The 9,952-nt window shown below is 36.9% G+C and overlaps 2 protein-coding genes across 3 annotated transcripts; one reads left to right on the top strand and one right to left on the bottom strand.

Annotated features, from left to right (window-relative positions):
- Positions 1 to 4,838: 4,838 nt before the first annotated feature.
- LOC120170195 (putative 1-phosphatidylinositol-3-phosphate 5-kinase FAB1C) lies at positions 4,839 to 7,412 on the top strand. 2 transcript variants are annotated; one of them, XM_039178179.1, is made up of 5 exons: positions 4,839 to 5,182; positions 5,795 to 6,592; positions 6,673 to 6,799; positions 6,878 to 7,027; positions 7,196 to 7,412. In XM_039178179.1, the coding sequence occupies exons 2-5, from the start codon at positions 6,399 to 6,401 to the stop codon at positions 7,370 to 7,372; spliced, it is 648 nt and encodes a 215-aa protein (XP_039034110.1). In that variant the 5' UTR covers positions 4,839 to 5,182; positions 5,795 to 6,398; the 3' UTR covers positions 7,373 to 7,412. The 2 variants fall into 2 exon arrangements, with proteins under 2 accessions (XP_039034110.1, XP_039034115.1); XM_039178184.1 differs by having other exon boundaries at positions 6,878 to 7,028; positions 7,248 to 7,408.
- A 409-nt stretch (positions 7,413 to 7,821) lies between these two features.
- LOC120166986 (uncharacterized protein At1g66480-like) lies at positions 7,822 to 9,144 on the bottom strand. The gene is made up of 2 exons (XM_039176136.1): positions 8,531 to 9,144; positions 7,822 to 7,910 (listed from the first exon to the last, which is right to left on the bottom strand). The coding sequence occupies exons 1-2, from the start codon at positions 9,110 to 9,112 to the stop codon at positions 7,851 to 7,853; spliced, it is 642 nt and encodes a 213-aa protein (XP_039032067.1). The 5' UTR covers positions 9,113 to 9,144; the 3' UTR covers positions 7,822 to 7,850.
- Between the last annotated feature and the right edge of the window lie 808 nt (positions 9,145 to 9,952).

Below are 9,952 nucleotides of genomic sequence, written 5' to 3' on the forward strand. Positions count from 1 at the left end.
AGAGCGGCAACCTCACCACGTAAAGTAGACACCTCCACACGCCATGCACCATCGTTATCGCGTAGAGTACCGATCTCCTCACACAAGGCATTGACCTCATCACGTAACTCCCTTGACTCATCCCGTGGAGGTGGAGGTGGAGAACAGGGAGATAGAAGTCGTGGCATCTTTGCCGGTCGCCTATCATGAGGTGATGGTGGAGAAGAGGCTTGATGATGTGACGGGATAGGTGATGGCTCTCGTTGTAGAGGTGTATAGTCGGGTCGATCAGGTGATGGCTCTGGGTGAGGTGATGTCTCTCGAAGTGGAGGAAATGGAGGCTGCTCATCATTCGTGCCATCAAAAAAACGCTGACTAGCTTGCCACCAATCAGTGGCAAGCTCAGCCTCCGTGGGTGTCAGTCTCTATAATGGAGTGTTGGCCTCCTAAAAATATAAAAACTCAAACAAAGTTAAACGTCTACTATTAATAACTTGTTTATATATGATAGTATTTGTGTTAACTTACATTATTTATTGTCGCATATGGTATTAAGTATTCCCAATCCAACAGACGTTTCCTCTTCCAGGAAATAGCCCTAGGAATATCATTTGAAGTTTTTAATGCATATGTCCGCATGCTGGGGAAAGCCTCGAATATCCAAATCTATAAACAAAATAATAACAAACATTAGTAATTGTTAAATAATTAATTATAATTTTGAAAACATTATATAGAAATTCTTACCTTAAAGGCCCAAACAAAGCCTGACAAAGTGTATTTCGACCCATCGCCATGCAAACTTTTGCGGTCATCAAAGGCATACGACAACTTAGTCCAGGTAGCTTTCCATATATACGAACCCCACGGAAACAGATTCCATGCATTTAGGTCCTCTACCAATAATATTAGCTCCTGATGAATAGGTTGTCTGGCCTCTCTGCCTAAAAAGCCGGCATACAAAAGTACTAGAAGGCATACTCGGACAACATCGGCGTCATTCATCCGAGTAAAACCATCTTTCTTATTAAACAATTTCTTAAGGTCGTCGACGTGTAAGTTTGGCTTCTCTATTGACTCATCAGGAAAAACCCGGGATAACCATGATGGGCGGGTGCTATGACGAGTGTACCGGCCTACATCATCGTGTTCGAATCGTAGACCAGTGATTAAGGAGAAATCCTTCCGCCCAAAACAAGTATACGCCGGTGGAAAATAAAACCATATCTCTTCCTCAGTTCCTCATCACGTTGTATACTGTCGGGTAGATCGCTAGTCATGGTCTGAAGCCACAAATGGGTCAAATTAGCATCTCCACCCGGATACTGTACTCTCAGCCATGGCCCGAAGCAGGTTTCCTCAAACAATTTTCTTTGTGCAGGTGAAAGCCTCGAAGCAATTGTAGTGGCTAGGCTAACTTTATTCCTTAATGTCAATGAAGTCGAAAAAAAATTCTACAAAAACAATAAACATACCAAGTTAGATATACCAAAAACTACACTGTGAAGATATACCAAAAACAATAAACATAAAGAGTAGTAGTTTATTCTTGAAACTAAAATTTGCAACACTGTTTTGTCTTTTGGTTGAAATGAAAATCGCAACGAGAGAATGACTATCGCAACGCGGAAATGACTATCGCAACGAGAGAATCGCAACGCGAAATGAAAATCGCAATGCGATTTTGGTTTCACGTTGCGATTTTAATTTCGCGTTGTGATTCTCTCGTTGCGATTTTCATTTCTCTCGTTGCGATGGTCATTTTCGTGTTGTGATTTTCATTTTCATGTTGCGATTTTAAGTTTAGAAACTATTCTTCTTCTGCAAATTGAAACTTTAATGGATTGCATTACTTCAACCAAAAGACAAAACAAAGACAAATACTAACTTCACAGGGTTAAAGACTAAACAGTTTAGCAGTATTGGCAGTAATCGAATGAATTTAATAAGAAATCTAAGTGAAATGGTTAATCTATTATTGAAATTACCAGTAAACTTATCATCAATTTCAATATGAAAAACCTAAAATAATGCAAAAATTTCAAAATAAAAATAATTAAAAAAAACTAACCCTCGGAGAATGATTTTCCATTTCTGAATGATTGTGAGGGATTTCTGACCGTGAATGGTTGTGAGGGATTTTGCCGGAGATGGGGACGGAAATATTTGGAGATGGGGATGGATTTTACCGTAGAGAGTGAGAGATGGAGATGGGACTGTGTTGTGATTTTAGGTTTTAGGTTATGAGTTACGATTACGGGATATACTGTGGACGGTTCAGTGTTCCGATAATTAATATTCGTGTTTGGAATTTGAAAATAAAATACGCGTAGCGATTGTAATGGCGCTTTAAAAATCGTGTTGCGATTTTACGTATTGTCGTTGCGATTTACGGATACGGATTGCGATTTACGTATTCTTGTTGCGATTTACAGATACGCGTTGCGATTTACGTATTCTCGTTGCGATTTACGGATACGCGTTGCGATTTTACGTATTGTCGTTGCGATTTACGGATACGCGTTGCGATTTTACGGATACTCGTTGCGATAGTCAGAATTGCGTTGCGATTTACGTAATTGCGTTGCGATTTACGTATTCGCATTGCGAATTAGGAAAACCGCAACGCGAATTTGGAAAACCGCAACGCGAATTTGGGAAATCGTAACGCGAATTTGGGAAATCGCAATGCGATAGTCAAAATCGCGTTGCGAATCTGGAAACTGATTTGCGATACCGGAGATCGCATTGCGATTTAGTTGGTCATTTTGACAAATCCAAAAAAAAAATTAGTTAAAATCGTATATTATAAGGCATTTTTGGTCACTGAGGTTATTTTCTCAAAGAAATAAAAAAGAGTAGTAAATGATATTTAATATGATGGCCAATCAGCTACAACTCTCACTCATTAAAATACATAAACCCTAATCAAATCAAACAATTCAAATAAAAAAAAAGGTAAACTACACGGGTGTAGACTATTGTACTCTTTTATTTTGACCACCAATATTTTAATTTCATCAATTAAATTATTTAATTATTTCAATAAAGTCATATTGTTAACTTTTAACGAACAATTAAAAAAATATGATATAATTACATATTTAATCTTCAATATTTATACATTATACCAATTATACCAATTTTCTGTCCGTCCAGAAATGATTCATCCAAATCCTTAACTTTGCTTCCGACCTCATTCGTTGCGACGATTATCCCATCCTTTCCGCAAAGCTCACTTTGAGTTGCCATAGTTCGAGCAAATCCAATGCAGTTATCAAAATAAGTAGTCGGGACCGGGTAGTCCAATCGGTTTAAACAACCCGCATTGAACCCTGAGTAACTCGGGTTCTTACCGATTAGCTTAACATTAACTCTCTCGGGATTTTATCAAACACACCCACTCAAAAGCGCATCTTAAATTAGAAGTGATAAGCGTGGAGGCTAAGCCATTTTCTCCGCCTTGCATCTCTCAATAATCCAGTGTTTAATCTTCTCCGTATCAGCAGGGCACACAAGGAAAGTGGCTCTAACCATGGCTAACACTGAGTCCGACTCTGAGGTTGAAGCACCTATGACCATGCGTTGACTAGATCTTATGTTGCTGGCTTGCTGCTCTAATAGTTCAAGAAAATGGCCTGTAGCTCGTAACTATCTTTTATCACATTTTTATCGTTAAAAGGAAGTAGAGATGATGAGTAGATTGAGAAAGAAGAAAGGTCTTTGAAAATTGATGCCCATGTCTTGATAAAGCTGTTGAAAGTCCTCCCATCAATAACCACGTTGTGATCTGCAAACCCAATACAAATATTAGCTCCAGTTAAAAAGCTTTTTTTCCTGTCACGTCATCTTCTTTATTAAAAAGTTAACAGTTGATAGTTTCATTAAAATATTTAAATAATTTAGATAATTTGATTAATGAAATTGAAACATTAATTGTCAAAGTGAAATGAAGTAATAGTTAGGTGATCATCCGTATAGTTTACCCAATAGAAAACAAGAATAACACAGCAGGAGAAAGAGAGAGAGAAACAAAAGCGCCGAAAGAGCTGAAAAAATAATAGTTAAGGGATAAGGTCTTAAAGGGAAGGGAAATGGCGGCAGAGATAATATTATTAGTGAGCAAAGAATAAGGAAGAGAAGTGTTTTTTTTTTGGTACGAAGAAGAGAAGTGTTGATGTTGCGAAGGAGAGTTTATGGTCAATGGAAATGCTTGCAGATTCCGGTAGGAAAGGAACTTTCTCCGTACTACTTTTCCTCCTTTTCATTATCATTTTTCCTAGCATCTAATTTTAATCTTCACTTCTAATCGCTGAAAAGGCTTTTTTGTTGTTGTTTTGTTTTTGGTTGCGCATAATTTATGTACTTTTAACATTTGTTTTCTTCATCTTCTCGCTATTCACAGTGATTGAACTCTTTCGTGTTTGCGGATTTGGTTTCAAAAGCTAAAAGCCTAAACCCCATATATTTCACGATGATTTTGATGCTTGAATCAATATGTGGATGCATTCTCGATGAATCTGAGACCGTTTAAGCTCTGATTTTTTTTTAAATTATGGGTTTGTTTTGGGTCAAATTTCTGCTGTACTTTTTAATTTCGGGGTTCTTATTGGCGTCGTTGAATTTGTGCCTTGGGAAATTTGTTGTCATATTATTGATAATGTTGTGATTTTTATGTGTAAATATTGTTTTATGACTAGTTGTCGCGGAAGAATTTGATTTAGTTTCCTCCTTGAAAATAATTTGTGATTCCTTGTAGGTTTGTTAAAAAAAATTTGTTCCATTCATGTAGGTTAATTGAAGGTTTTTCTGTCATTAACAATTTCATTTGCTTAATATAGTTGTTTGTGATTTGACAGGAAAATGATCATCTCAAGATGCTCATTGCAAAGATTGAGGCTCTCCGCCCAATGTTTTGCTTGTAGAAAAGAGTGTGTCTTCATATGCTCAAGAGTATCTACTTGCAAAGGAAATATCATTAGTGCTCAATGTTAAAAGGCCATTACTGGAGCGTATAGCAAGGTGCAGTGGTGGTCTTGTTTGTCCATCTATTGATAATTTATCTACTGCACGATTGGGACATTGTGAACTGTTCCGAGTGGAGAAAGTATCCGAAGAACATGAGATGTCCAATCAGTTCAACAAGAAACCATCAAAAACACTGATGTTCTTTGAAGGTTGTCGTAGGCGCTTAGGTTGCACGGTAATATTTTCTTTCTATCCATATGATTTATTTGTTGTGTTATTGGGGAAGTTTTGAAATTGTTTCCATTCCTGGAGCTCTAGTGCGTTTTCCTTTTTTTCAATTAATTTCTCTTTTGTTTTTCTTTGTGGCAGAAACATCTTTGTTGGTGCCTGACCAAATTCTTTCATTGTCTTCCTTTTCTATTACAACAATAGCTGCCTCCACTCCTTTTTCTTCTTCTAATAATTGCTTTTATGCCTTTCTCTCACTCCATCAATACATTTGTTTGTATACTAATTTGTTTGGTCTGATTATATCCTTGTTGTGCCACCTCGAAGTGCTCTTGTCCTGTATTCAGTGCAGAAAGTGAAGTGTATTGGAAGATTAGATGTGATTTAGTTCAATGTTGGTTTTTCTCTTTCTGATCCTTATAGGCTTTTGAGGAGTAGTAATCGATGTGCTCATGTGGATGATAAAATAACATTGGGCTTGTAAACATGTGGATAATCGACATGTATGATGGAATTGAAGAAATCATTGTTGTCGGCATGTATCCATTAATCATTGTTAGAATTTCCTAGGATGTTTACATGGTTGTTTCTAATCAAATTGCTTTGTTTCTCTTTATAGGTCCTGCTGAGGGGTAGATCTCGTGATGAACTGAAGAAGGTTAAACATGTTGTCCAATATGCTGTTTTCGCAGCCTATCGCTTATCTCTTGAAACTTCCTTTCTTGCCGATGAAGGTTCTACTCTTCCAAAGATTAACATAAAACATTCAATTGCTGTGCCAGAGAAAATGCAAATTGACAATAGTCAATCCAGTTTGAATATTGTAGTCATTTCTTCTGCTCAAAATGACGCATCTCTGAGTATCAAGCCTGAGCAAGAAGTGTTGGAATCATTGCCTGATCAGGGGGATTTGTCATTTTTTCCCTTCTTCAGGTGGTTCTGCTCTTGATGATTTGGCTCCTATTGTTGACATGGACTTGTGTTCTTTAGAGCAAATGAAGGATTTAAATATGTTCACTATGTTGCCCTGCGATATTGGAGATTTTCCCCAATCTGAATTGCAAGAACCATGATTGAAGATGGGAGGCATCTTTACGAGATTAATGAATTTGAAAATTTGAAAAATTAAAGAAGATAAAGCTTAGTGAGTATTTTTCAGGCACTGATACACACCAGAGTATATTGGTTCCAATCTCAAGCAGGTGTGTGCTGAAAGGAACTGGATGTGGCACCGATGCCTTAGGTGTGCTCATATAGATGGGGTTCCTCCAGCAACTCGTAGAGTGATTATGTCTGATGCTGCTTGGGGACTTTCTTTTGGAAAGTTCTTGGAGCTTAGTTTTTCAAATCATGCAACTGCTAACCGCGCAGCAACATGTGGTCATTCATTGCAGAGGGAATGCCTTCATTTTTATGGGTAAATGCTGTAAAGTTTAACCCTTTAGTCCCTTTTGATAGTTAAGTATGATGTTGATACCCATGAGTATGATTTGACGGATTTGGCAACATGGTTGCATTCTTCCGTTTTTCTCTAATCAATATACTATCGGTACATTTGCCCCCATCAATGCTTGAATTTGGGGGAGATGTTCAGCAGGAGTGGATTAGAAGAGAGGCAGCCGAGGTTTGTTATCTATTTCCCTTTTGTTCTTATGCCAATAAAATCCACATATTCCTGAAGTAACTGTTTTGTGTTCTATAGCTAATGGTCAAAACGGAAATGCTGTATGCGGAAATATCTGATGTACTTGACAGCATTGAACTGAAGAGTAAATCATCAAACGGAAGCGAGTTATCGAATCACATTATGGAACTGAGAGATCAGATTCGAAAGGAGAGAAATGATTACAATGTAAGCACACTGAATATTATTTACTGATATAGTATTTCTTAGTAGCCTGTATACCATATTATGTGTATCTATTTTATCTTTACCCTGTATTTGTAGAAAGATGAATTTGTATCATTCGTTGACTAGATACTGGAATCATCTAACTCTAAAGTTATAATTTGTTTGCAGAGACGGGTGAGTTTCATGGCAATGAATGGAGGAGGCAGCCAAGTAGCAGTGAGTTCTATAGCTACAACCAGTTGTTATGGAGACATCATACCTTGGTCCAGCAGCTGTGGACATCCTAGAATTGAATCACATAAGGCTTTCACTCATAAGTTTGCATGTATGGGATCGGCAACTTAATTCGTTAGACACCTTTCCAGGGGAAAATTCTGCTTTCAAAGCTGAAGTGTATAAATTTTGGTTTATACAATTTTATTTATCTTAATGTCACGTGTCCTATATAGGATTTAAGTATAAAATTTAAGATAAAATATATAGATTATGTAAAATAAATTTAACTCAGGCTGTATATCAAATAATAACCCTTTATTTATTTTTACTCTTGAAACTATTTGTTCCATGATCTGAGTCATTAGGATATATTTATTATTTGTTAATTTCACCAATTGAACGCATAAAGTGTGATAGAGAGTGAAAGTAGAAGAAATTCCATATAATCATCTCCAAAAAAAAGGTTACATCTGCACCCTCTCTAAGCTCTTCCATGAAAGCACTAAAGCTTCAGAGTATGTACAGAAGAAGAAAGCAACAATATAAAATGTAGGCTGAGCACTTCAATGCCTCTGCTCTTTCATTTATTTATAATATATTTGCTTTGTTATGAACTCACTGCTACTTGGCTGCCTCCTCCATTCATTGCCATGAAACTCACCCGTTTCTGCAAACAAATTATAACTTTATAGTTAATGATTCCAGTATCAGTCAAAATATGACAAGACGTGCATGCATGTCTTGTAAGGAAGAGAGTAACTCGACGAAGGAGATTGAGAGTAGATGATCTTAAGAAAAGACTAAGAGAGAGAGTCTTTATTTAGTTTTGAGTAATGATTTATATATTGATTTTTAATATTAGTGTGAAACCTAAGATGATGATTACTATTTGTAAATCTATAGAAATAATAAATTTGACTATCATATAATAAATTTAATCGCTGATGAGATTAACAGCGTTTAGATAAAAAAATACTGTAATAAAACTCCAAAAACTTAGGAAATTTGAAAATCTCGATAGAATTTTTTTTTTCTATATAAAAGTACCATTTGCAAAGGAAGTACAATAATCGCATTATCTTAACATATGGGTGTATGTATGGTCAAAATGTTGGTATTAGATTGCCCTTTTTCTCATTAAGTAGAGATAAACAAAGACTCCTGCTACATATTTGACCGTTAGAAATATTAAATTAATTAATTTTAATTTAATTTTGTCTAAACGAGCTTAGTAAAATCTATGAAAAGTAACATGAAAAGAGTGTCGTTGTCTGGTAAGAAACTAACCTCACGGCCACCGTTCCAATGCACTTGTCGCCGCTCGGCAACTTCACCACGTGGGCTGTTTCTTCCGGTCATCCCCATGCAAAGTTGCATGATTTTCTCCGCAGCCTCCTCCTCACTCGCGCTTTCTTTCATCAACATCTCGACTTCGGCCTTGGGAAGCCTCATTTTCACCCTCGTTGCTCCTCCTCCTCCTTCCCCTTCTTCTTCTTCATCACCCTCGGGTATCGAGATTGTCGGTTTCAGAAGCGTAAGGTCCGACACCGACCTCCTCGACAACATCAAGCTCTCCAGCCTGTCTTTAGCACTCATGTTTATACCCGACCGAACCCTCCTCGGAACCCTCTCTTTGGGAGCCTCGGGCAACACCACCAAGAAGTAAAGCCTCTTCGGCTCCAACCTTTGATTCGACTGCAATGGCTTAGCTCGTATACCATAATGCTTAACGGCTTCCGATTCTAACACAACATGCCCCGGATAATCTCTCAACACCTCCTCCGCCGTCACCGGCGTCTTCAACTTCATCGTCTCCCCGTTTATCTTCATCACCTTGGCCATCTTTTTCCCTCCCAAACTATTCCCCATTATTGCCTCAAACAAAATGAAAATCGTTCTGTAAGAATAAAAGATAAGAACATATATGTATACATATAAGGGATTAGTGGTCAAAAAAGAGGGCAGACCAGTTGAAAATACGAACAAAGTAAATGTTTGACAAATATGGAAAAGTACGCAACATGTTGCTTTCAATGAAATGTTTTTTATTACATAACTGACTAAATTTCATCATTTGTTCAAATTTCAAACATTTATTGGACCGTACGTTTGGATTTCAATTCAACAACCATTTTTCAAATATTTTGAAAAATATTTAACATATCATAGTGAAATCATTGTTTTTGTTTTTTAGTCGGAAAAAGGCTTACGATAATCACGGGGCATGGGAAACTTGTTTAGGGTTTGAAGATTCAAACTGCACGTGTGAAAGACTGACTTTATATATATATATTGTATTTGGTTGTTTAATTATGATTTAGAATGTCTATGTTTCTGGTGGGATGAGATACTAGGTCCCTTAAGCAGGATTAGGGGTTTAAATTCTGACGTTTGCGAATGGAGCAAACTGAGTTGGGTTGCCCTCGTCTCTACAATACCTGAACTAGATTAATCGGTCAATAGATCGGATACCAGTGATTAATTAAAAAAAAAAGTCACTGCTTCTGTAAAACTATTATCTTTTTTAATGTTTAGTTTGACATTTCTTTATTGTCTTTAATTTCAAACATGATGGTTGAAGGAATCTACTCTTTTTATCCAACTGTGGGTATAAAAGAAAAAGACTGCTAAACCACATCGTATTGCATGTTTTCTTCATTTATATTTGAATGAAACAAGGTCTAAATTGACAGTCCGCTCATCGTCTTG

The sequence above is a fragment of the Hibiscus syriacus genome, unplaced genomic scaffold (assembly GCF_006381635.1).
Source record: "Hibiscus syriacus cultivar Baekdansim isolate YM2019G1 unplaced genomic scaffold, ASM638163v2 tig00003041_pilon, whole genome shotgun sequence".
Classification (NCBI taxonomy): Eukaryota; Viridiplantae; Streptophyta; class Magnoliopsida; order Malvales; family Malvaceae; genus Hibiscus; species Hibiscus syriacus.